The sequence below is a fragment of the Vidua macroura genome, chromosome 20 (genome assembly GCF_024509145.1).
Source record: "Vidua macroura isolate BioBank_ID:100142 chromosome 20, ASM2450914v1, whole genome shotgun sequence".
Classification (NCBI taxonomy): domain Eukaryota; kingdom Metazoa; phylum Chordata; class Aves; order Passeriformes; family Viduidae; genus Vidua; species Vidua macroura.
The window spans coordinates 10,700,589-10,725,390 of record NC_071590.1 but is presented as its reverse complement, the minus strand read 5'-3'; the positions used below and the strand labels follow the sequence as shown (position 1 = coordinate 10,725,390).

General features: G+C 44.5%; 3 protein-coding genes across 6 annotated transcripts in view; 1 reads left to right on the top strand and 2 right to left on the bottom strand.

Annotated features, from left to right (window-relative positions):
• NF1 (neurofibromin 1) overlaps positions 1-24,802 on the top strand; it is a 74,010-nt gene that overhangs the window by 23,589 nt on the left and 25,619 nt on the right. For 2 of the 3 annotated variants that reach the window (XM_053995930.1, XM_053995932.1), the window contains exons 22-36: positions 323-462; positions 897-1,019; positions 1,300-1,383; positions 1,755-1,871; positions 2,971-3,152; positions 3,232-3,443; positions 4,027-4,188; positions 4,875-4,978; positions 5,563-5,698; positions 8,688-8,750; positions 10,586-10,744; positions 11,573-11,670; positions 11,786-11,932; positions 12,406-12,552; positions 12,893-13,003. In XM_053995930.1, the coding sequence (XP_053851905.1) occupies positions 323-462; positions 897-1,019; positions 1,300-1,383; positions 1,755-1,871; positions 2,971-3,152; positions 3,232-3,443; positions 4,027-4,188; positions 4,875-4,978; positions 5,563-5,698; positions 8,688-8,750; positions 10,586-10,744; positions 11,573-11,670; positions 11,786-11,932; positions 12,406-12,552; positions 12,893-13,003 (1,985 nt within the window). The remainder of the gene's footprint in view (positions 1-322; positions 463-896; positions 1,020-1,299; positions 1,384-1,754; positions 1,872-2,970; positions 3,153-3,231; positions 3,444-4,026; positions 4,189-4,874; positions 4,979-5,562; positions 5,699-8,687; positions 8,751-10,585; positions 10,745-11,572; positions 11,671-11,785; positions 11,933-12,405; positions 12,553-12,892; positions 13,004-24,802) is intronic. The other variant, XM_053995931.1, reaches the window with a different exon arrangement.
• Positions 16,240-20,103, bottom strand: OMG (oligodendrocyte myelin glycoprotein). The gene is made up of 2 exons (XM_053995933.1): positions 19,881-20,103; positions 16,240-19,152 (listed from the first exon to the last, which is right to left on the bottom strand). The coding sequence occupies exon 2, from the start codon at positions 19,144-19,146 to the stop codon at positions 17,863-17,865; it is 1,284 nt and encodes a 427-aa protein (XP_053851908.1). The 5' UTR covers positions 19,147-19,152; positions 19,881-20,103; the 3' UTR covers positions 16,240-17,862.
• EVI2B (ecotropic viral integration site 2B) lies at positions 21,066-23,531 on the bottom strand. 2 transcript variants are annotated; one of them, XM_053995934.1, is made up of 2 exons: positions 23,377-23,531; positions 21,066-22,387 (listed from the first exon to the last, which is right to left on the bottom strand). In XM_053995934.1, the coding sequence occupies exon 2, from the start codon at positions 22,354-22,356 to the stop codon at positions 21,523-21,525; it is 834 nt and encodes a 277-aa protein (XP_053851909.1). In that variant the 5' UTR covers positions 22,357-22,387; positions 23,377-23,531; the 3' UTR covers positions 21,066-21,522. The 2 variants fall into 2 exon arrangements, with proteins under 2 accessions (XP_053851909.1, XP_053851910.1); XM_053995935.1 differs by having other exon boundaries at positions 21,066-22,384.

The window sequence follows — 24,802 nt, the reverse complement described above, 5'->3', positions numbered from 1 at the left end:
GTTGGTGTTCTGTGCAGAGCCCCTGTGAGCGGAGTGATTGTCACAGCACATGTTAATGATTATTGTGGCTGTGATTCCAGGCTGTATTTAACATTCTTGAGTAGTGAACTGTTGAGTGCAGAATCTGTGAGATTGTTTGTGGAATCCTTATGGCTGGCAGTGTTCACATATTGAATTATGACATGTATTGGAATTCTGTTGACTTGGTGGTAACTAGAAAAATGCTTGTCCATGAGATTTTTGAAATGTTGCAGTATATTTGGCAAAAACCCTTTCTCTGGTTTTATGTGTAAAAAAATAACCAGAAATTTTCATCCTGTAGGTCTTGTTAACTGATACCAACACACAATTTGTAGAGCAAACCATCGCTATAATGAAGAATTTGCTTGACAATCACACAGAAGGGAGCTCCGAACACCTCGGACAAGCGAGCATTGAGACAATGATGCTGAATCTGGTTAGGTAAGGAGCCCTCTTGACCTTCCTATGCACAGGCATTATGTTTAAGAAGTGAGTTGAAGCCTTCTAGTTTATATTTTCTGTGCTTGTGTCCTTGGAGAAGCAGCAGCTGATTTTCTGATCCTCCTTATGGTTCTGACAACTTCAGTAATTGTGGAAGTTGTGTAGCATGAAGTGCATTGCTGAATAGTGACTGATGTTTTTTAAAGAGCTGACCATTCCATAGCTTGGCCCTATTCCCATAGGTGATCCTGGTTATTTTTCTGTCCATTGATGTTAGTGGTTAAAAACCAGCTGAAGGGCAGATTTCTGTTCACTATTACACTGATAGGAAATTTTGGCCAGAAGAAATTTGCTTCTGATGCAGGGGCTTTCTTGGGGCAGAGGAAGTGAAGTAGCATGAAGTATTTAATTAATCTTTTTGCTTTTTTCTTCAGGTATGTGCGTGTGCTTGGAAATCTGGTACATGCCATTCAAATAAAAACAAAGCTCTGTCAGTTAGTGGAAGTAATGATGGAAAGGAGAGATGACCTTTCATTTTGTCAAGAAATGAAATTTAGGTAAGGATGGCATTACCTAACTTACAGGGTAGAGTACTGTGGGCAAGTGTGGTTTTCTTTGGTTAGGTGGTTAAAAAAGAAACCAGAGCCCTGTCACACCAATATTCCTGGTACAGGGAGAGTTCCCTTCTCTTTGTCTTCAGAATGATTATGAGCCTGGTGCTGCATTTAAGTATTATTTAGTTTGTGGTGATACTGAACACTTGTAACAATTTAATGTTTGATACACACTGGTGGAAAAAACCCAACAAAGCTAAAACAATCTATTTATGTGTAACAGGAACAAAATGGTGGAATATTTGACAGACTGGGTAATGGGAACTTCTAATCAAGCAACAGATGAGGATGTGAAATGCTTGACAAGGTAAGGGGCACTCTTCACCTGTAACAACATTCCAGGTGGCATTTGATATCCACGGATGAGCTGGCATGTTGGGCTTGCTATGACAATAATAATGTTAAGGAAAAGACAAAAATTGAAACTGAAGCTTTGGTGAGCAACAGCAGAATTATATTTAATGTTTAGTCTTAAATGACTTGGCTCCTTTTAATACTTTCTCTAATTTAGAACCCGTAACACAAAATATAAGAGTTGTTTTCATGACAGAACTTCAGTGGAATACCTTTTTATTATTAAAAATAATATAAATATAAATATAAAAATAATAAAAAATTTCATCTGCAGGTAGAGCTATAAGCAAAAGTGACTTATATTTGTTAAATTTTATTTTTCAGAGATTTGGACCAGGCGAGTATGGAAGCAGTGGTCTCTCTTCTTGCTGGGCTTCCACTCCAGCCTGAAGAAGGAGATGGTGTTGAGTTGATGGAAGCAAAATCTCAATTATTTCTCAAGTAAATAGTGACTTTTAACTGTTTCTCTATACAGTCACTCTAAGTAGAAGCCCTATATGACCTTTATTACAAACTGTGCTTTTCTTCCAGCAGAAATAATTGTATTATCCCAACAGGAATTACCTCTTCTCTGGCCCATTTAAAAATCTCTGCTTTGTAGGTTTATGAAAACATTTCCATTTAAAAAATAATTAGAAAATTTGGCTTTGTTTCTGCTTAATGCAGATGTGTTTTTCAGTCATGGCAGGAATTAGCTCGATTTGATACTGTATTTTATTTAATACAAAACTCTCTTTAAAGACATCTGTTGATAGAGGCACATCAGTGTTGGGGAGAATGGGCATACCGGGTTTGGGACAAAGGGATGTTGTTGGAGCACAGTTAAGGTTTGGGCTGTGCTGCAGGGAGGCTCCTTGGGGTGGGGGTGAGGTTTTGGGGAGGTTTGTCCTGTGTTAGCTCCTGTGGGTGAGGTTTTGGGAGGGTTATTGTGTGATTGCTGCAGTGGGTGAGGTTTTGGGAGGTTTGTTGTGCATTGGCTGCCGTGGGTGAGGTTTTGGGAGGTTTGTTGTGTGTTACCTCTCGTGAGTGAGGTTTTGGGATGTTTGTTGTGCTTTGGCTGCCATGGGTGAGGTTTTGGGAGGTTTGTTGTGCTTTGGCTGCCATGGGTGAGGTTTTGGGAGGTTTGTTGTGTGTTACCTCCTGTGGGTGAGGTTTTGGGAGGTTTGCTGTGCGTTGGCTCCTGTGGGTGAGGTTTTGGGAGGTTTGCTGTGTGTTACCTCCTGTGGGTGAGGTTTTGGGAGGTTTGCTGTGCGTTGGCTCCCGTGGGTGAGGTTTTGGGAGGTTTGTTGTGTGTTACCTCCTGTGGGTGAGGTTTTGGGAGGTTTGTTGTGTGTTACCTCCTGTGGGTGAGGTTTTGGGAGGTTTGCTGTGTGTTACCTCCCGTGGGTGAGGTTTTGGGAGGTTTGTTGTGCATTGGCTGCCGTGGGTGAGGTTTTGGGAGGTTTGTTGTGTGCTACCTCCCGTGGGTGAGGTTTTGGGAGGTTTGCTGTGCGTTGGCTGCCGTGGCAGGGCGCGTGTGACCGCGAGGGCCTGTCCCCAGGTACTTCACGCTGTTCATGAACCTGCTGAACGACTGCAGCGAGGCGGAGGAGGACGGCGCGGCGGCGGGCGGGCGCAAGCGCGGCATGTCGCGCAGGCTGGCGTCGCTGCGGCACTGCACCGTGCTGGCCATGTCCAACCTGCTCAACGCCAACGTGGACAGCGGCCTCATGCACTCCATAGGTAAGGCCCCGCCTGCCCGGCGCAGCGCCTGCCCCCTGCTTTTACATCCTCCTGACTGCTGCTGCCTTCTCTCCACCAGGCTTGGGCTATCATAAAGACCTCCAGACCAGAGCCACGTTTATGGAAGTCCTCACCAAAATCTTGCAGCAGGGGACAGAATTTGATACCTTGGCAGAAACAGTGCTGGCAGATCGGTTTGAGAGATTGGTGGAGTTGGTTACAATGATGGGTGATCAGGGGGAGCTTCCTATTGCCATGGCTTTAGCCAATGTGGTGCCTTGTTCTCAGTGGGTAAGTTGATTTTGTTTCCTACATTTTGTTAAAATAATAAGACTTGAAATAAAAAGTGCAACAACAGTCTGGTACAGAGAGAATAGAGCTGCCACTGAGCTAGCCTTTCTTTGTATGTTCATAAAATTGTACTGAATCTAAGTTCAGATCTTGGTGATAAGCTGCATTTTAGTTAATATCTAGGAACGATTTTATATGCACTTATTATAATAAATGCAACTGTGCTGGTTATTTATTACAGGTGGTGTGTGCTGTGATGCAGACATGCAGAATAGTATTTGCTCTTCTAGGTTTTAGCAAGATGAGTTGGGCTTTGCTATACAGTGGAGTAGCTGCTTGTCTGCCTGGATAACCATTATGAACTTGTAAGACTGGATAGCCTGAGGCAGATTTTTAGACAAGCAGTAGCATAGGAAACATTTGCAGAGAGATTGTTTTTATGTAATTTGATATTTACCTGCCAGAGCCCATAGCAGACATAAAGCTTTATTGCAAACTGCTTGGTGATTTTGCCATAGTACTGGGGTTTCACTCTTGCCTTGGCTCCCTGCGAGTCAGATCAACTCTTGTTCCTCCCTTTAAGGATGAGCTGGCTCGTGTCCTGGTCACACTCTTTGATTCCCGGCACCTGCTCTACCAGCTCCTCTGGAATATGTTCTCAAAGGAGGTCGAGTTGGCAGACTCCATGCAGACACTCTTCCGAGGAAACAGCTTAGCCAGTAAAATAATGACTTTCTGTTTTAAGGTACGTCATCTCTTTTTTTTTTCTCTGCTACAGATCTCTTCAATAGCAGGAAAAGTTTAGTAATATGAAAATACAAAGCTGCCAGTCTGTGGGGTGAAGCACTTGAGTAATGGGATTAGATAAAAGCCATACTGAGTTGCCTTTGGGTCTCAGTTTGAGTTAGTCTCAGCTCTCACATCTGTTAAGTTTCAGGAGTTTTCTTTTTGTGTTTTAACATTTCATGAAGTGAATCTTGCAGAACACTTATGCTCAGGCCCTTAAAAAGTAGCTATCCCCCTGGCACTAAACTTTTGCCTTTCTGACTAGTTCAATTATATGAGTGATTCTGGGCCAGTGCCAGCTGGAAGACTGTTCCTGGTAAATTCTGAGGTCTTGTTTGTGCTCCCATTTCAGTTTAAAAAGTTGAGTACAAACAGAGGTGAAGTGTGGAGTCAGTCCTCTAAGAAAGAATGTCTGCTGGTTAGCTGGGTTGTTATTTTTCTCTTAATTGGAAATTAATTAATATACCTGTAGAAATTGACCTTGGTTGTGTTCCAGAGATGAGATTATAATATACAAACCCAAGTTTTACAGGAATTTGACTTATGCCAAAACAGATCAAGTGTTTTCAGGCTGTTGAAAGCTTCCAGAACCTTGCAGCATTCCTGTGTCAATCTGGCCTCTGTCCTTGTTTCCCCTGCACACAGGTCTATGGTGCTACATATTTGCAGAAGCTGTTGGAACCTTTGCTGAGGACTGTGATCACATCCCCTGAGTGGCAGCACGTCAGCTTTGAGGTGGATCCAACAAGGTTTGAGATTCAGGGCGAGCAGCAAATGTATTTATCTGTAAACATGATTCCTGCTCATTGTCTGTAATAGGATTCCTTTTTCCTTGTTGCAGATATTTTTCTCATGCTTTCATACTGTTGTACCTCTCACTTTTCCAGACACATTAATTGTCTCTGCAGCCCTCTTGCTCTGTTGCTTTAAATTATTTCTGACTCTTAGAAAAATTAAAAGTATTCATCTCTTAAGTAGCTTATGCAAAGATAGGCCTTCTAATTAATACTTTAACCATCAACTGTGTCTACCTCAAAATTCTTTTCAGATAAACCATCATGAACTGATAATGCAGTTATCAGTTGGAATTGTGTATGCATGTGTTTGTATGAAGTGGTCTGAGAGAATCCCACCTACAGCTGTCTGTTCATTACTGAATTTTGCATGACCTTTTATTTGTACCTTATGTAGTTTAAAACAGTGATGGAAACTTCTGTGTAAAAGATCACAAGTATTTCCATAAGAAAAAGGGGAAATGAGGTTCTTACCAAGGATGTAAGTGCAGCTTGTGTTGTGTTTGATTGCTGGTCATACATGTGTGGGTCTGTTTCAGGCTGGAGCCCACAGAAAGCCTTGAAGAGAACCAGCGGAGTCTCTTGCAAATGACAGACAAGTTTTTTCAGGCAATCATTAATTCCTCCTCGGAGTTCCCACCCCAGCTGCGCAGTGTGTGCCATTGTTTATACCAGGTATGCCTGCAGTGGTTGCCTGCCCCTAAGCTTTGGGGTTGGTTTGTGAAATTCCAGCAGTTTGGAGTTTGGTGCTAGGCACAGGGGGCATCTCTAAAGGCTTTTCTCAGACATTTGATAAGTACTACCACTTTGATAAGTAACACCAGACTGAACGTTGGGGCTAAGTGGTGTTTTAAGGGTTGTGTTGGCGTTCAGGAGGTGACTGAAGGTACTCAGGTTCCCTGAGCTCCATCCCCAGCTCCTCTGCTCTGTCCCGTGGCTGCTGAGGCCAGTGTCCTGCTGGATCTCCTTGTGTGTTTCTGATGGATTCAGCTGCTGCTAAAAATCCGAGTGGGAGTTCCCTTGGAGCTCATTGGGAATACAGTTTCTGGTCCAGTTGGAGGACTGTCACAGAAATGCTGTGTCTGGTGGATTATTGGAGCTGTGGCCTCAGTGAGGTGCTCTGACAGAGCTACTTCTGCCCTTTCAGCCACAGCCTGTATTCAGGTCTAAGGCAGAGCCAAGCAGATGGATTTTCTGTGATTCTGGATTTTCTGGACCTGTGTGAACTAATGATGAGTAACAAAAATCCTGTCACATTTGCACAGGGGATGCTGGGGTGACCAGGGCAGCTGCTGCAATCCCCAGGGCTTGGGAGTGAGAGCAGGGAATGTGTGTTTGGACTCTTGTGGTCTGGGGTTGTTTCTGTGAGCCCTTGCATTGAAGCAGGTGTGCAGATACCGAGCCTTGTTCCTGCCTGACAGCTCTGTAAAAGCCTCTGAACACTTTTGGTTTTTCTTCCTGACAGTGGCTGTGTTTGGGTTGGTGGCAGAGTGACTTTGGGGTTTTTTGATGTGTTTGGGTTTTGTAATCAGGAAGTGAAGTGGGCAGATTGGTCTCCTTCATGGCCACAGTGTCACATACATCAATTAGAAGAATATTTGAGTGTTACTGAAAATATCACACACAGCCTTGGTTGTTCCTTCTGTTATTGGATGTTGCATTCTCCCACACCTCATCCCAGAACTGGGTTTATATACTGTTTCCAGGATGTGTCAGATTATTGCCATTCCAGGGGTCCATTGGTAGCAACTATTTCTGTGCAAACCATTGGTAATTCCTTTGTGAAATGGAATTTTTAAAATGCGTTCACCAGCAGGCATTCCCAGAGATTCTTCTATGGAAGCCTTTCCAAGTGTGTTGGCTTTATTCTTGCCTTTATTCTTGCCTTTACTGTGTGTGGTATTAAGGGTAATTTGTTCCCACAAGAGATGATTTACTGGCAGATATACAAGTGGTATTAACTGATATTTAGCTTCAATATTTACTACTTTAACTGTTTCTAGTAACAACTAGATTTCTGTACAAGTGTTTGACTATCAGTATTTGTGATGAGCATTCTGTACTTAAAATTTCAGGGAGTTTTGAAGAGTCTGGCCTTTATCTGAAAGGGGCATTAATCCATTTTTATCATAAGAACCAAACAGGTGATTTTTATAAGATAACTTCCCTTTTAAAAAGGTGAACTTATTCTATCCCAAGCACTAGTGAGAGTAAATTATACCGAATTTTGTGGTGTTTTTTAATGCTTAGAGTTTTAAAGTAACTGTGTGCAGAGAATGCTCACCAGATGTGTTCTGTAAATGATTAGTAGCTAGTTTTAATCACTGTAGCAACCTCACAGAAACAGTGTCTTTAGTTGGATATTGGCACCTGTGCTGGCTGGTATTTCTGTTTGGGAACAGAGCCCAGTGAGTGTTTTCCTTTGGAAACATCCATAACTGGCTACTGGGACAGATTCACCTGGCTCCTTACAGGTAATGTATGTTCAGGAGTGTCTTGTGAGAGCAAGCATGCTCACAGTAACTCCTACACAGGATCTGTGCTGGCTCTTCCATAAAATCCCCACAAACATACATGGGTTTCCTTGTGAAAGCAAGGTGGAAATTTTCCTCTAGCTGCAGTATCCCAGTGAGTAGAGTGTGTGTACAACTGCTTCAGAAGGCACTCGTGGAAATTACACAGGGGAAGTTGGCAGGGGTGCCACTGGTTAAATATTATTAGGTCCTGCACAGGTTTCAGTTCAGCTTGCTTAGCAGAGAGCTTTACTGGCTGGTTTGGGCTGGGGTGTTTGCTTTTCATTCTGTTCCATCCTGAGCGTGTGGAAGCTCTCTGCCAGTGGCAGTGTGACCCTCTGGAGGTGGCTGAGTGCTGCAGGCTGGCTGGGACCCAGCCCTGGGTGCTGCTGGAGGGATGCCCAGCCCTGTCCCAGCTCCCGGGAGCGTTGATGCACCTCTGGCTGGGGAGCAGGGCACGAGGGGTTGGGGCTTTGCTCAGATGCTGCTGGAAGTAGGACAGAATTGGAGTCTTCTTGCTAGGTCCCTTTGCATCTCAGTGAAATGCAGAAATAAGCACAATCAAGTCAGATCTCTTGACTTGGAAATCTCAAATAAATTAACAGAGACTGCAGCTTCTTTCTTCCTTTGTCCAGAGAGTGTTTTATGGCAGAGTTACCTCACAGTGGTAATAACCCTGATGGTTCACAGGTCTAACCAAATTGAAGGACACACAGAGAAACATTGGAAGATTCAAAACTCTAAATTTAATTTAAAAAGCAATATGTATTTCAAAGGTATAACACTACTATTTGTATTGTTAAAATTATTTGGGGATGGTAAAATACATTTGAAAGCTGAATGCACCATTTAAGGCCCAAGATTGTGTATCATGAACACATTGATGTGGTTTGACTTTTAATCTAGCCAGAAATAGTAGAAATGATTGAAATTCAACATTTGCTTGTTTTGTATTTAGTGCTTTGTAAATAAGATGTAATAAAACTGTGGAATAAAAACTCCATCATCAGTCTTTAGTTTATATATTTCATTTTCTGTTGGTTATGTTTGTTACATTTTACTGTGTAATTTATGTACAAGTCAACATTGGTTTTTTTGTTGCTGTATGTAGTTGGTGCTGTGACTTGTTTGTGCTCATCTCTGTTCTGTAGGCAACTTGCCACTCTCTACTGAATAAAGCTACCGTAAAAGAAAAAAAGGAAAACAAAAAATCAGTAAGTTTGGAGACCTTTTTATTAGCCATTTCTTTCAAAGCACAACAGAAATCTTTTGCTGTTTGTTCAAAATATCTTCACTTCAGTCTATTTGACCTCACTGTAAAATCATTCTACTAATTCTGGCACAAAATAGCTTTCATTTCAATTAACACTGGAATTAAGTGTAGATTTAAAATATTCTCTGTGTGCCTATTTGGGTAAATGAGACATTTTTAACATTACTGCTTAGTATTTAATATTCTGACTCTTCTAGCCTTGCCACCATCTTCAAATTAAAAAATTGTGGAAGAAAAATGTTTTTGGTTTTGAGAAAAATCTGGGTCTGTTGAGCTGCTTTAACACTCTGGCAGATAACCTGAGCTTGCATCCTGGGCAAAGAACAATTAATATTTGTGGGGTACTGGAAAGAGGCCTGTGGGACTTGTTTCTGACACATTTTCTTCTGTTTCCTTTGTGATTAAGTGAGAAAACCCCAACTTTAGCACTTGTATTATTCCCTGAGAAAAGCAGATTTTCCATTTTCAGTAACTTGCTGTGTTAGGGTTTAGGTCCGTGGGTTGCTTTAGAGCATTGCCTTTAAAAGTTCAGACTTACTCTTTTCTTTGGCAGTGACCTCAGAATACAAAGTATGAATCAACCAGAATGGAAATCTAGACTTTTATTAAATACTCTTATTTTTGCTGTAACTGAGCAGAATAATAATCATGTTTAAAATGCAAAAGCTGTGGGCAAACCAGTATTTTCCAAGAAAATATCAGTAATTGCATCACAAGGTAACTGACTGGAGTTGCTACTGAACCAAAGTGATTCTTGGTGTGTTTTGTACTAATGGCTTTGTCTGGTTTAAGCAGCATGATTTGAGATTGCATTAGTTACGTTTTGAAGTATTTTATTAAACTGGGATTTGTTTGGAGGTGGTTTTTTTACTCTTAAACTATTCAGGATAATATCAGTTGCTAATTTTATTCTGTGGAAAGGAAGAATCTGACTCCTTTTGATTAATCATTATTACTCATTACAATATACACATATGGATGTTGGTGTTTTATAGAACCACATGTTGAATATCTAAGAACTTTATTTTTGTCAGAAGCTTTGTCTTTAACTTTTCAAAGTGAAATCAAAGACATCCAAAGAACAACTCTCCTCTTAGTAACTCATAGTTGATTTCCTAAAAGAAAAGAGATTTCTTCAGAGTTATTTTTTTCCTGGATGGCAAAGGACAATATTTTAAATCTGCTCAGTGGTTTTGTACAGTGTATATGTAGGCAGAGGAGTGCACTGGCCACTCAGCTCTGGCTCCTTCTGTCCTGGTGTGGACAGATGATGGTTTTGAAGGGTATTTCTGCAAATAGCTCCTCCTCACAAATGGAAAATTACTCTTGAAGCTGTAGAGCACAGTGTTATTGCTGGAGAGGCTCGTGGCTCAGTTGTGCAGTTACAAACACAGATCAAAGACCCAGTAGGTGAAAGGTGCTCCCTGTGCTGGGAGAGGGCAGTGCACACCTGAGTCTGGGGCTGTGGCACCTGCGGGGTCCCTCCAGGGGCAGGGCCCTGCGTGGGGTCAGCTCTGAGACATGGCCAGGAGCTCTGGGAGCCATGTCCCTGCCAAGGGAGCTGTGCAGCAGCCGAGGGAGAGCCAGCTGCTCTCTGAGAGCCCCACTCCTTTCCTTCTTGTTCTGGTTCTCTGGGATGCAAGAGAGTCCCACTGCAGTGTGCTGAGCATGATCGGTGTGGAAAGAATGCTTTGGCTTGGCTTGCCATGCAAGGCTTTTGTGAGCCCTTGCCCGTTGCTTAATGCAGGACTGTTGTGTGTAATTGTCCGTGCACAGGTGGTGAGCCAGCGCTTCCCCCAGAACAGCATCGGGGCCGTGGGCAGCGCCATGTTCCTGCGCTTCATCAACCCCGCCATCGTGTCCCCGTACGAGGCGGGCATCCTGGACAAGAAACCCCCGCCCCGCATCGAGCGCGGCCTCAAGCTCATGTCAAAGGTGAATCCAGACACCTGTCTGCCTGCCCTAGGTTATGTTCTACCTGCTTCAGTACTGCTCCTAGACCAGTAGGAGAAAAGGGGGAAATGTGGAGTTCTTTGTAGCAGCCATCACGTCTATTGAAGGTGCAGTGTCTGAGCTGTGTATATGCATCGTGGCCTTGTTCGAGCTCTCAGCAGTGTAAGGATGGGGACGAACGCTTTGCCAAAAGGATGGATAAGAGAGTGGAATTCCAGCCCTTCACTTGAACTTCTCATTTGGAAACTAGCAAAGAGACTGATGATCCTGTGAGCACAGTGAGGGTAGCAGCAGCCAGCATTTATCCCACTGCAGTTCATCCCACTGCTAAAGGGATTTTTCCTGTCTTTAACCTTATTTGGTCATAATGCTTGTAAAAAAATTTAAAAAAGGTTAAATGAAGGCATACAAATTCTATGGCCTGTGTATATTACCTATTGTAAATGCTGGGAAATTGTATCTTTCTTTAGGTAGGGGTGTGCTACTGCTTTTATTTACCTGTCTTAAGTTCCAGGAGAAATACTTAATAGCTTACTGGTGGTTTGAAAGATGATTTATTTTCCTAGTTTAAAGTTCATAAAAAAGTGAACTGGTTTTTAGTATTTAAAAGTATGAGAAAGAAAATACTTTGGAAATGAATGTATTTTAAATTACTTTACTTACTGGCTTTTTGTTGTGAAACATCAAGACAGCAAGTGAAAATGAACTGTTTCTGCCGGTTTAATTTCATCGGCAAAAGTATTTGTGTCAATTACTGTAACAGCTGATACATTAAACCTCTGTGTGTCTCTGCCATGTTTTTTCCTTTAGATCCTTCAGAGTATTGCCAACCACGTGCTGTTTACGAAAGAGGAGCACATGCGGCCTTTCAATGACTTTGTGAAGAGCAACTTTGACGCGGCACGGAGGTACGGCCAGGCCAGCGCAGGGCTGTGCTGCGTGCAGGGAGAGCTGCGGTGCCCCGCAGGACAGCCCCTCGCTGGCCCTCCCACGCTGACGTTGGTCCCTGCCTGTGAACTGCAGGTTTTTCCTGGACATCGCGTCCGACTGCCCGGCCAGCGACACCGTCAACCACAGCCTGTCCTTCATCAGCGACGGCAACGTGCTGGCGCTGCACCGCCTGCTCTGGAACAACCAGGAGAAAATCGGCCAGTACCTGTCCAGCAACAGGTGAGGCTGCAGCCCTGGCACGAGGGCGTGTGCTGAGGGCAAAGCTGTCAGAGTCCTGGAGTGGCTTGTGTTGGAAGGAACCATAAAGCTCATCCCATCTCAGCCCCTGCCATGGGCTGGGACATCTTCCACTACCCCAGGGTGATAGTCCAGCCTGCCCTGGGACACTTCCAGATGTGGATGGGACAGCCACAGCTTCTCTGGGAACCTGTGCCAGGGCCTCTCCACCCTCACAGGGAAGGATTTCTTCTTAATATCCAATCTAAATCTCCTTTCCTTCAGCTAAAAGCTGTTAATATTTGGAAATACTCCCTTGTGTTGCTTCTGTTATTACTGAGAAGAATATCAGTCATCATTGAAGATTTCTCATAATTACTTTAAAAAAGAAAATCCAGCTTGTCCCAGCTGAGGAGGGGTAGTGGGAGTTGCTGAGTAAAGAAGGAGTTTCCTGACAAAGAACGTGTTGTTTGTAGGGACCACAAGGCTGTTGGACGACGACCTTTTGACAAGATGGCAACGCTTCTTGCCTACCTGGGGCCTCCTGAGCACAAACCCGTGGCAGATACACATTGGTCCAGCTTAAATCTCACTAGTTCCAAGTTTGAAGAGTTTATGACAAGGTAATGAGATTACTGTGGTGGGGACACACAATGTGGATTTCTAGACTTGATCATGTGAGATGTCTGTAGTTTATAAGAGACTCTGCTATCAAGGCTCTCTATTTTAAAGGAGAGTTTAAAAAGCTGAGTCTACACAAACCTTTCAGGTTTCTGAGTAGATTTTAATTAAAAAAAACTAAACTGAAAATGAGAAATGCTGGTAACATATGTGATTTAAGGAAGGCTCAAGATTGTGTAAACTTAATATTTTTCTTCAGAGATGGAAGTAAAGAGGGTTGGGATTTTTTAAATTTGTTTGAAAGGCAGTTGTGAAAGTTGATGTCAATGTATTGCTTTTTAGACATCAGGTACATGAAAAAGAGGAGTTCAAAGCACTGAAAACATTAAATATTTTCTACCAAGCTGGGACATCCAAAGTTGGCAATCCTGTTTTCTACTACATCGCTCGCCGGTAAGAAACCTTTCACCTTCCCAATCTGAAATGAACCTGTCAATCAAAGGTATCAAGTGTGTGTAAGAGACACCAGTTTGGTAACAAACAAGAGTCTGAAAATAGCTTATTTGTTAATATTTGCTGACAGTATTTTTGATTTGTTTCCTAAACCAAAACTATAATTTCAAAGTAATTACACTCATGACAGGAGTCATTCCTAGAGGTGTTAAGGAAAGGGAGATCCCTGTGCTCACCCCCAGCTGTGGTCAGAGGCAGCTCTGGGGATTGGATGAGCTGCTGAAGCTGCTCTCTGTGCTGAGGTGCTGCTGGTGGGGGCATGCTGGCAGCCCTGGAGAGGCTGGTTTGGCTTGGGGGGCCGTGGGAATGCTGCCAGGGCTGGGATTTCTCCAGTCCTGGCCTCACCAGGCACTTTGGGGTGCTGGCACAGCCCCTGGGGTGTTCATGGTCTGGCCATTGCTGGTGCATTTTGTGCCTCTGGGAGCAGAGCCCTGCCTGGGGGTGCTGGGGTTGTGCCATGGTTTGTGCTCCCTGCTGGCTGTGCTGCCCATGGTGGCAGTGGCACTGGGGGACACTTTCAGTGTTGTCATGAGAGGATGTCATCAGTGCTGATTCTTGGGATGCAGTGAAAGAACACAAGATGAGGAGCATCACTTATCTTCTGTACTGATTTTCTGTCCTCAAAAGCCACACAACAGTCCATGAAACCTGCAGGTGTGCTGACAGAATGGACTGGCTCAAGGGCAGCCTGGATGCTTTTTTCCCCCTTTAATTTTTTTTTTTTTTTTAGCAAGATCCCTAATGTTTAATCCCCTTACATGCACAGAGTTAGAAGCAAAGGCAGTCTTTTGAATTCTCTTTAAAAAAACTCTGTTTGCTTGCCACATTTTTCTTCTCCATTTTGTTCCATTAGACACGGCCTTATTTCATGTCAAGTCAAACAAAATGCCTGCATTGTTATCCTGCCTTGTTCAGACCAGAAATTAGGCATACAAATGCAGAGAGTAGTGATAACCCATCTTAAAAAGTGACTGTGCCTGGCAGTGATCCGAGGCATCCTTCTGCATTCTGTGCAGACCTGACATGCAGTGTTTCCTTGTTTACAGAGCAAGAAGTGGTTATTTCAGCTGCAGAGAAAGAATTTCTGGAAGTAAATCAAGACAAAAGTTTGTACCACATGTTTGCTAGGCCTAGCTCACATCCCTTTTCTTTAAAAGCAGAAAAATTAATTTATCCAAAGATGCCTCACTGGGCAAAACTGTCATGGTCTCCAGTCAGCCAAGCATTCCTGCCTTCAGAGAGGGTGGGAAGGAGCAGATTTTTGAACATTTTATCCAGGTATGAGATACTAATGAAAATATTGTTGTACTGCAACATGAGCCTTGCTGCTAGGTGAGTTATTACCTTTGTCTTCAGCAACTGCACAATTGAGGAATCCCGGCAGGGCTGCCTTTCAAATCAGCAGGAAGGGCTTTGCTCTGGGATGATGCTCTGGGATCATCCCTCCTCATAGGGATGTGGCTAACTGGAGCTTACTTGGGGTGTTTGTCTTCTGGTTCTAAGCCAAGTGTTGTGTTTTCAAGGTGTGAAGTGTGGAAAAATTGTTTAGATTGGAGCTACCAGGCTGGTTGAGGACTTGTAGCAGGCTGGGGTTTTTTGGGGCTGGTGTTACTCCCTTTTTTTGTTCTTTTGGTTTTTTTTGTTTTTTATAGTTGAAGATCTGGATGCTAAGGCATTGTTGAGTCATTTTACTGATATATCTGGATCAGTTTATGTCCTCCTTGTGCTGTGAAATTTAATTCCTTCTGTCATCTATCTTCACATTTTGTTTCCTGGGCAACAACCCAGCTTCTGGAGCCAGTACTCTTCTGTTTTTAATCCTTACCCAGTTACAAAAATGATCCATAAATCAATGAATATTGATCCTGAACTACTGCCATTAGGTTTAAAAGCTGATCCCAAACTAATTAATAGGGATAAAACCTCTGAGTTATTGCTGCAGACCGCAGCAATCCCCACAGCAATTTTACCCTTTCCAGAGCGAGTACACAGCTATTAGAGGTGTGCCAGAGCTTTTCTGGGTATTTTGAATATTGCCCTGAAATTCTAAATAGTTGTTTTGGATACCAATTTCACCGAGAATAGATTATTTTGTATTTCTGGAGGTCTGAGTGCTCGGCATGTTTACAAACCCAGGCCCTTGGGCTCAGCTCAGAGTGGCTGCGCAGTTGCCCAGCAACAAGTGCTCGACTCCCACACTTCTGCCTCCTCCCTGCTGCCTTATCGACTCATTCGTATTCCAGAAAAATACCAGGAAGCCTAAATTCCAGTCTGCTTTTCTGAAAGCAGTCAGAGCAGGCAGCCCTGGTGCTGCAGCAGCTCAGGCAGGGTTGGGGAGGGAGCGCAGCCCTGGAGTGCTGGGATGCCAGCTCACTTCATGCCCAGCTCTGGGTCTGGGATCCAGCTCCCCAGTCCTGCCCGTGCTTTTGGAAACCCCAGAGCCCCATTTCCACTTTCAGGCTTTTCTTAGCATGCTGAGGGGTTTGAAGGCTGGATAGCAAATCCTTTAGGGTGGGGGCTTGCAGCTTGCCCCACATAACCTCTGGAAAGCAGTGTTTTCCTATGGTTGGTCATCAGATTGTCTTATTCTGGGTGAAACATTCTCAGAGCCTTTAAAGTCAATTCCCTGTAGGTTTTTTTAATGCAATAGAATTTGGCATCCTGTACTGATTCTGCAGCAAGGACACATGCAGTATTTCCTGTAATTTCCTCAAATCAAGCAGTTTAGCCACAGCACCTCATTTTGTGATGAGTCCAGCCTTGCAAGCCCAGCTGCTCCCACTGTGTGGGATGAGGCCATGAGAATGATGCAGTTCTGGGAATTGCTGAGTTCTGAGCATGGGAAATGGGTTGGTGCTGTGCTACAGTCAGTCAGCACTTAGCTAACCCAGGGACTGTCCAAGGAGATCGGCAGCAGGGACTTTTTCAGTGTTTCTAAAGTTCTAAAGAGTAGGAAGGGGAAGGATAGTCCCAGTGTTGTGATATCTCATCAGCATATTGCTAAGCAATATTAGACATACATCAGTATCTAAATAATGCAATTTAATATAACCATAATTTCCCCCCATAAGACATGACAATGGAGCCAAATGTCTGCTTTAAACAGGTTTGTATAATACAGTGCTATCTATTTATTTGTTTTACTCTGCTTATTAGAAAAGAGGCACAGTCACTAGTTCAGTTCAATACAAACATAGCTTTATTTTTACTTAAATGCCAATGAAGTAACTGTACAAATCCATTGTGTAACATTTACTGTTAGAAATTAAAATACATTTCCGGTTATAGAAATACTGTTCACAATTGGAAAGTTGTCATTTCTTGATACCAGTAGTTGTGAATGATCTACAGCCCCCACTGACACCTTAGGAGAAACAGGTAGAGGACTCCAGTCTCGGTTGTGAGGTTTTCTGGGTTTTGCAGCACCTTCATGCTACAATAACTGGAAATTAAATGGCCTGGAATGAATGGAAAACATTGTGTAAGATCTGTAATACTAAGTGGCTAATACTTTTTCAATTAACTTGTTCTTCAGTTTTCATTTCATGCTGTTTGCAAAACTTCATCTGTAGTATATCAAGTACCTTTGCCATAATTTAGATAATTTTCCTAGAGTGGACAGAACCATGCGTGCAACTATTTCTACTGGCTGACGGTGCAGATGTCGAGGAGAAGAGCATCCATGCTCGCCCTTAGGAAGCAGGGATTTGGGCATGTTCAGTGCCATGGACTGGATTCATTCTCTTTGGAGTCACAAGAGTCAGGAATGTTTCAACGACAGCTCACCAGCTAACTGCTTAATTGGTTTGTTACATGACTTGTGTTTGAAATCAGCTGATATTTCATTTTAGTGATAGTAGTTTGCTTCTGGCTGATTTGTGGTATTCTTTTAAGCACACCATATTAACATTTCAGGATGTCACTTGACATAAAATCAAGGAGTTCCAGGTCATTAATTTGGGTGGATAACTCCTTGGTGTTTGACAGTGTCATGGCATTGAACATCTGGCATTTTTCTCTACTTTTATCTTTTTTTTTTCTTCTTTTTTTCCTTTTTTTTTTTAATATGGAGAGAGCAATAACTTGCCTGCAGTCTCTAAGTCAAGCCAGAGCAGAAGGATACTGGCCCCTACCACTGTCCCATGCTGAAGTTGGACCATGTTGCCACCTCAGTTTACACCCTCTTAGCAGACATCATGGCATTGTCATATTTAATTCCTAAATTCAAAACTGTTGTTCTTCATATTTAAAATACTCTAATACGTATGAAGCAAACATAGATATACATGCTAGCGATTTTGCTCAGGAATAACTTCTGATTAGTGAAACAGTTCAGTTTAGTTCCTTTATTTTTTCCCTTTCTCTTGCATGTCATCATAACTTACAAAGAATCTGTGCTGCTATATTACAGGAATTGCTCACTGGCAAGTCAAGCAAGACAATGCAGATATGATACAGGCCTTCTGTTTTTTTCCAGTTGTTCAATGACAAAATCATACGTAAAATCAGTACTTAAAATTCTGATGTGTTTATTCTGTGCAAGTAAAATGAAAAATTTAAATACAAAATAAGCACATTTTTAAAAACAAAATAATAGATTAGTTGTACTCAATTAAGACATATGAAAATAAGTAGCAGCTTAGTATCGAGACATTAGTGTGCGCGTCTTTAAGAACTGTTACTTTCTTTAGATCAGAGTCAGGACTTTGAATTTCTTTCATTCGTTATTTCAGCTGGATGCGTTAACTCCAGCTGGTATCACAGGAATAACCTCAGTAATTTCCACGGGGTGCAAGCCCTTAGTCCATAGCCACGGCCACGGCGTGCAGCAGTGCCAGACAGAGCAGCCCCATCTGCCAGCGGCTGGCGCGGGAGGGCACGCGCGCGCTCGGCGTGGCCTCCTCCTTCCTTAAGGTAGCGGTTGTGCTTTGAGGCACCTTGGAGTAGTTTGTTGGCATTCCACTGGTGATGCTTAAAGTCATGGGAGTGGTGGAGGATCCTGTGGCAGGGGCCAGGCTGGCGTTGCCCTCGGCGGAGTCCTGGACGAGGATTGTGCGAGTGGCCGCGGCCTCCTGGGGGCTGTCGGGGGAGCGGAGCAGGGGCCGGTCTGCGCCGGGGAACAGAGCCGGGTGGCTTTGGGTCGCCAAGGGAGGCACTTCCTTGGCTTTAAACTGTTTGTGCGTTTTGGTCGCTTTGGTGGGCTCAGGCGCCGCGGCAGAAGCCTCCCTGTCCGCTGCCTTCGTGCCTTTGATCATGGGGCTGGAGTCCAGGGCCGTGGGCTGGGCCGGCGCGGCGCTCGCCCAGGGCCAGGGCTGGTCAGCACAGGGGGCCCCCACAACACGGGCAGCTGTGCCCTGCACCCACTGCAGCACGTAAGGGATGTTTTGGTTATCGCTGCAGGACCAGGGGTTGTTGTACAGAGTTATTACCTGCAGCTGGGAGAGCTGGTCAAAAGCTTTGTCAGGAATGTATGAGAACTTGTTGTTGTGCAGGTAGAGGCTTGTGAGGTGTTGCAGTCTCACCAGTGTTCCTGGGAGTATCTGGGACAAGAAGTTATTGGATAGATCCACTGTCTCTATGTTGTGGGGCATATTGGTTGGAACTGTCCAAAGTTTGTTGCTGCTGAGATTGAGAAACTTGAGACTGCTCAGTGTGTTGTTGATCAGGACAGCTCTTTCCACCATATTCCTGGAAACATCGAGCACTCTGAGATTCCACTGGTAAGCTGTATCAAGTTTCTGAAGAACTTTAATGTTGTTGTTTGTGGCATACAATTCCCATAAGGACTTGGGCAGATGAGCAGGAACATTCTTGAGCCAATTATTTGAAATATCAAGGGTCCTCAGATTGGTGAACCTCGTTAGCTGATGATCGAGATCTACAAACTGGTTAAAGGACAGATTTAAATATGTAAGGTTGTCTTGAAGTCCCTGGGGCAGTACAGTTAAGTTTCTGCCTGAACAGTCCACATTCCTGTCGTTTCCTGAGCACTTACAGCTAGAAGGACAGATACCCAAACCAGTGGGTATGAAAACCAGAAGGACCAGCAGACAGGTAGATGTATTCAATATCTGGTATTCCATTGTTGCCTGGAAATAAATATACCAAAATGACACCCTTTAAATCCACGTAATACATTTTATCTCTGTATAAGGGTTGTCTTGGCAATGGCCACTTGCAGGAGAAATTAAGTAAAAATATCAATAACCCCCTTTGTGGCACAGTCCTTTTTAGAATTGTTCAAGAGAGACTTCACAAAGCATCCCTTCAGCCTGTCGTGTTGTCTGGCAGAATGAGACTTGTTTTTTTCATCTCCCTTTCCCCCTCCAGCTCAAATGAGGGCTTTCTTCCGAAAACGCGAGTCTCTTCCAAACATTATACAATGTCTGCTTCTTGTTTTTAGTGATTTCAAGCCTATATTATGTTTGGAATAATGTGTTCATTTATAGAGGATGAAAAAATGGCTGTCAACTAGATCTTCACAAATCTCTGCAGTAATGTAGCAGTCCCCCCCATCCAGGCATGCTGTTTGCTTAAGTAAACTGGTTAAAATACATCGTAGGAATTTAGCTTGAAACCCAAATGCCATTGTTCATGCTTACATGCACTGTAGCATTTTTTCCTCCTTACAATGTTAATGACGATCTCAAAGCTGGAAACACATGTTTAGAACCCGAGTTACCGTTAGTAAGAAATCTCCGACACTGCAGCAAATTTCTGGTGCAAGCATCTGTCATCAGCTCCTAATTCCATTCCCCTTTCCATCTCTGATTTGGTAGTAGGATTTTGTGAGTAAAATCAAAAAGCACAAACTTACCGTGGTGTCCTGCAGTATCAGCACATCGTTTCTGTGATGGATTGGAGCTTAGAGGTCGCCTTGTTCTGGAGAGCAGCTCCAGAGGCTGCCGGGGGCTGTGCTTGTCTCAGCTGCATCGTACGGCTGCGCCCGGCTCCGCAACCACCTGATCCTGTGGGCACTGCAGAGCCGGCCCCGAGCCCTGCCAGGGGCCTGCCAGGCTGGGCTGGGCTGGGCTGGGCCGGGCTGGGCTGGGCTGGGGCTGCCCCCGGCTCCCCAGCCCAGCTCTGCCGCTGCCGCTGCTCCCTCCCAGCTGGGCTCCCTCGGGCAGCCGGGGCTGCTGCTCCACTGCATGGTTCTGTGTGAAATGTCAGCTTAGCTTGGCTTCCTTTTGCCTTCTGTTAACCTCTCCTCCTGCAATAGAGGTTAATGTGAATTTAGGATTTCTAGCTTGAGCTTTTTTAAACTACACTGCCAGAATGTATTTTCCTAATTTTAAAATACTGTTTTCTGCTCCTTGGATCAGGCTGTCACTGTGTTGTCAGGTATATTATAGCTCAGCTCGTAGGATTTTACGGATTTCTACAGGAAATCTCGGTCTGATTTTCTCAAAGCAATATGAGAATGAGAGTTTTTATAATGTTTCATTTATAGTGCTGTTAATTTTAACAGGGTGTCACGTGAACGAGCCTTACAAAAGCCTTTGTATAATTGTAATGCTATTCTTCAGGCATAGCCAATCATACAGCTTATGTAAACAGTAAAGAAAATTGAAAATATATTTCCCTATGGCCATTGTATGCACAGCAGCCTGGAATTGCATTTGGATAGTGTACTACTCTTTATTAGTGATAGTTTGAAATTTCTGAAGTTTATTGTGTGCAAATCTTTGTTCTGTGCTCCATCCACAAAATTATTCCCTCCTCAAGAGAACTGCAAACTCTACCATTTTGCAGAGCTCTCATGGAAAGCTAGCTTCAGCATTTAGCAGCTTCTTTATATAAATGTTCAATACTGGTAAAAAAAAAAAATCTACTTCTGATACCAGCCTGCTACTGTCCAGCCAAGGCTGGTGTGGAGGAGATGAGCTGTGCTGGTACTCAGGGCCCAGAGAGGAGCACGTAAAGCACTTGGACACCGGGAGCTCAAAGGAATCTAGCATCCATGAACCATTACATGAGTTTGTATTAGTAACTGGGAGCATGCTGTATCTAAACAAATATTCAGGTGGGCCTTAAGTGACCAAAACATCTTTGAGAAAGCTTTATTAAAATGTCCTGGAAATGATTGCATTGACTTGCACAGCCCAGTGGAGCAAACCCCGGTGCGAAGCCGAGCCCTGTGACGCTGGGCTGTCTGTGACATCTCCAGGTGTGTTACCTGTGTCTGGCTGTGCTGGCACACACAGCTGTGTACTCTGCCTTCTGGAATCTCTAGTTACAGGTGATGACTGGGCACAATTTGTTTTGTAGTCAGAAATTTGCTTCAGGCAGAAGCAGGTTGTTCTCTCTTGTGAAAGCCAAAGTTGGGAAACACCGGGGAAATGTCAAGGAAATGCTGGGGCCTCACCCTTCTTGCCTGTGTCAACTTCTCCTTTTTTCACTTTCTTGAAAATTACTTGGTTTAAGAAAGATGTAGATATTCTGGAGATTAATTTGGCAGTCTACAAAGGGTGTTCTGGCTGGGGCAGTGTTTCATGGCTCTCCTGGATCAGTAGCTCAGGTGGTGGGGGCTGTGGTTCCTCTGCTTCCAGGTGAAGTGCCGAGTGCTTGCTGGGGTCTGAGCTGGCCTCCTCAGCGGGTTCCCTGAGCCAGTCAGGGGGCGCTGGCAGATCGGGGCACTCGGGTGCAGTGTCTGGGGCAGGACAGGAGCCAGCTGCAGGGCTGGCTGCCTCTGAGCCAGGGGCCGGGGCCGTGCTGGCTCCGGAGCAGCCCGCGGCCGCTGGAGCCACCTGCCCGCTCTCAGCACTGCCAGTGGCATGGGGTGGGTTCTCTGGGACAGTCGGGTCCTCCTGCAAGTGTGTGCCTGGTTTCAGTCGCCAGGGCAACATAAATAGGACCGAGGAGCGCTTGGTGCCGGGATCAGAGTCCATGAAGAGATCTGACGTGTCCCCATCCACGAAGGGGGACCGGCCTGCCCAGTGGGACTCGGCCAGAGGAGGCCTCATGCAGCATTTCCACAGGAGAATGATGATAATTGCCAGCGTCATCCCAATCAAAATGCTGCCAATTATCAGCGCTGCTACCCAGCTGCCGTCCCCGGCTTCCTCCTCCCCTGGGAAGGCCTGGGGTTCTGTAGCAGCCAGGGGTCTGTCAGACTGGTACCAGCTGGGCACAGTTGCTTGCAGTTGGTAGAGAGGGGGTCTGTCTGCTCCTGGGCTCGTGGCAGTGGTGCACGTGTGGCTTTCAGTCCTGGCAGCGTGGTGAGGTGCTGCTGCAGACAGGGAGCTCCAGATTTCCCCACAGAAGAGAACCAGCATGACCTGGTTGCTGGCCATTTCCCTCCAGCCTCTTTACAAGGGTCCTCTGCTATTGCAAGGAAGAAGTAGAACATGGTAACTTGTAAAGTGTATTTCTGCACTTTATTGCCACCAGGCAGTTCTGTGTTAATAGCATCAGACTGAAAATAACGGTCTCCCCAATATTTCACATTTCAAGCCTGTTCCCATCTCCATGATCAGCAGATTTGGCACTGACTTTACAAATAACAGCAGATTTTCAGCATTATGGATCATATTAATAAAGTGACTTGTTTGAAGGTAATGGTTTATTATAATCTTTTTTCACCTTATCAGAAAAAGGCATTAGCAGAGCAGTCCTCACAAGGTTTCAAAACAACATTTATCAATCATGTAATGGGTTATGGACCTGGAACAAGCTCTGCAGCATTGACAGACAGGGTTGTCAGAAGTGAAGAAATGGCTTGTTGTGATATAAGCTGAGACAGAAGTAAAAGGCTCTTTACAATTCTCTTAAACTTTTATTTCCCGTTCTCATATTTGTTCAGCATAGCAAAATATTTAAAAGTTTTACAAGTATTTATGCTATAATGACCCAGCATTCTAATGGTAAAGTGTTTTATAAATAAATTCCTGCACGCAGATTGTGCAAATGTTGAGTTGTTGGAATGAAACAGACTTTTTTTTCCTGTACTGATTAAAGTTCAGCTCTCTAAATGTCTCCATATGAAATAAATGATATAAAATTCATCCCCTACACAGCTCTTTTCCTTCTGAAGTCACTTTCATGCAATTTTGCTAATTCATTAGTTACTATAGTGCTAGTCCTGTGAAGCTATTTCTGGGAAATTAATATGCATGAGTCTGTATGGGTTTACAAATACACAAAATTAAATTTTAAATGCAGCAGTGTAAACACACATGAGCAGTAAGTTAATGACTAGAGAACATCGTGATCTAAACTCTGACAGGTTTGTAATGGGTTAAAATGATTCTCTTCAGTTTTTATCCTGCTCCCCTCTTCTCAAAGTAGGCTCAATACTTGAATTTGATCCTTACCTGTACATTCAGCTTCTCTGAAGCAGGCACCGTCTGCCTTTGCTGTTCCAAGGCTCAGGAGGGCTGTGTGTGCTCGGAGCCAGCCAGGGTAAAATGGCTCTTTTCATGCAGAAGTTTGTGCAGAGGGAGGAAGTTGCCAGCGCCGGCAGGAAGCGTCTGCGCCGAGCAGCTCGCGGGCTCTCAGGGCTCTTATCTCAGAGTGTGTCCACAGACAAGCTTCTGCTCTGCCCGCCGTGCTGGGCAAAAGGTGATTTGCTTCTGCAAAAAGGTCCGTGTGGCTCTTGCCACATCAGGCACCTACGTGTGTTTATGTGGAAATTCTCAAATACCTGTTTCCCTGTAGAAAATAGTTATTGTTTCTTCTGGGTGAATCAAAAACTCTGCAAGTTTGGGCTGGATTTGTGTTGCTGATGTAATTCAGTGGTGGGTTTGCTGTACTCTCAGGGTTATTAGTGGGAAACCACCCCTGGGTTCCATGGTGAGTCATGGGATGCTGCCTGCTTACACATCCTCTCTTGTGTAGCTGCATTGAGGGGCAGAGGGCAAAATCTGATTTCATTGAGGCTCAGCCTGTCCCCACTCGCTCGGTTGTTTTTCTGTGTGGACAGCGTTGTGACCCGCTGCCATCACTGGTGGAGGGCTGTGCTCTGAGCAGCTGCTTCCCCCCATCTGTCCCTGTCCATCCCATGGAGTGTAACCCACGCTGCTCTCTTTGGTCCCCGTGAGCATTTTTGCCTGGAAAGGCTGCGTGGCGGCAGGAAAGGCACACCAAATATGTCCTCCTGGCACTTTGCAATTGTGTTCTGCCAGTAGCTACTGACAGATTCTTCTGCAGCCCTTCCTGTTGTGCCTCTCTGACTGCACTGCTTTTCTCTTTGACACTCTGCCTGCTCCTGCAGCAAACACACATCTTGATCCCTACTCACACTAACTCAGTGTTCCTCATCTGATTTCTTTGTCTCCTCCCCATTCTCTTCAACCTCTGTAACTGATTCCCAGTTCTAAGCTAAGCATGCAAAACTCCTTCCAGCTTTATTTTCCTCACTACACAGCCCACCTTTGAGCCTGGCAGTTGCAGTTTTTGAGCTGTCTCTGTCCTGGCTGGCACAGTGCTGTGGTCCTGCCTCTGCTGCTGCTGTATCTTCCCTGCCAGCCAAGCTAATGGGTGATCTAGTGGAATTGGGGTGAGGGATTCAGTCTTCCTGGTCCTCTCAAACTCCTACAACCATCTTATGTGTCACAGCTGTTGGTTACAGCTGCACAGGATGTTTGGAGCTTAGGCACTGTGCAGTCTCAGCACTTGTAACCAAAGTGCAACAGAGCTGCTTCAGCCCAAGGAGCAGCCTGTGGAGAGCTTCTCACGTTTCCTTAAAAGAGCAAAGCTCTGCTGCAGGGAGAGCAGCCACAGGCACCTCCCTGGAATTAT

Bases quoted from the DNA above. Each gene is read 5' to 3' on its own strand.
- EVI2B (XM_053995934.1), bottom strand. From the start codon at position 22,356: ATGGCCAGCAACCAGGTCATGCTGGTTCTCTTCTGTGGGGAAATCTGG.
- OMG (XM_053995933.1), bottom strand. From the start codon at position 19,146: ATGGAATACCAGATATTGAATACATCTACCTGTCTGCTGGTCCTTCTG.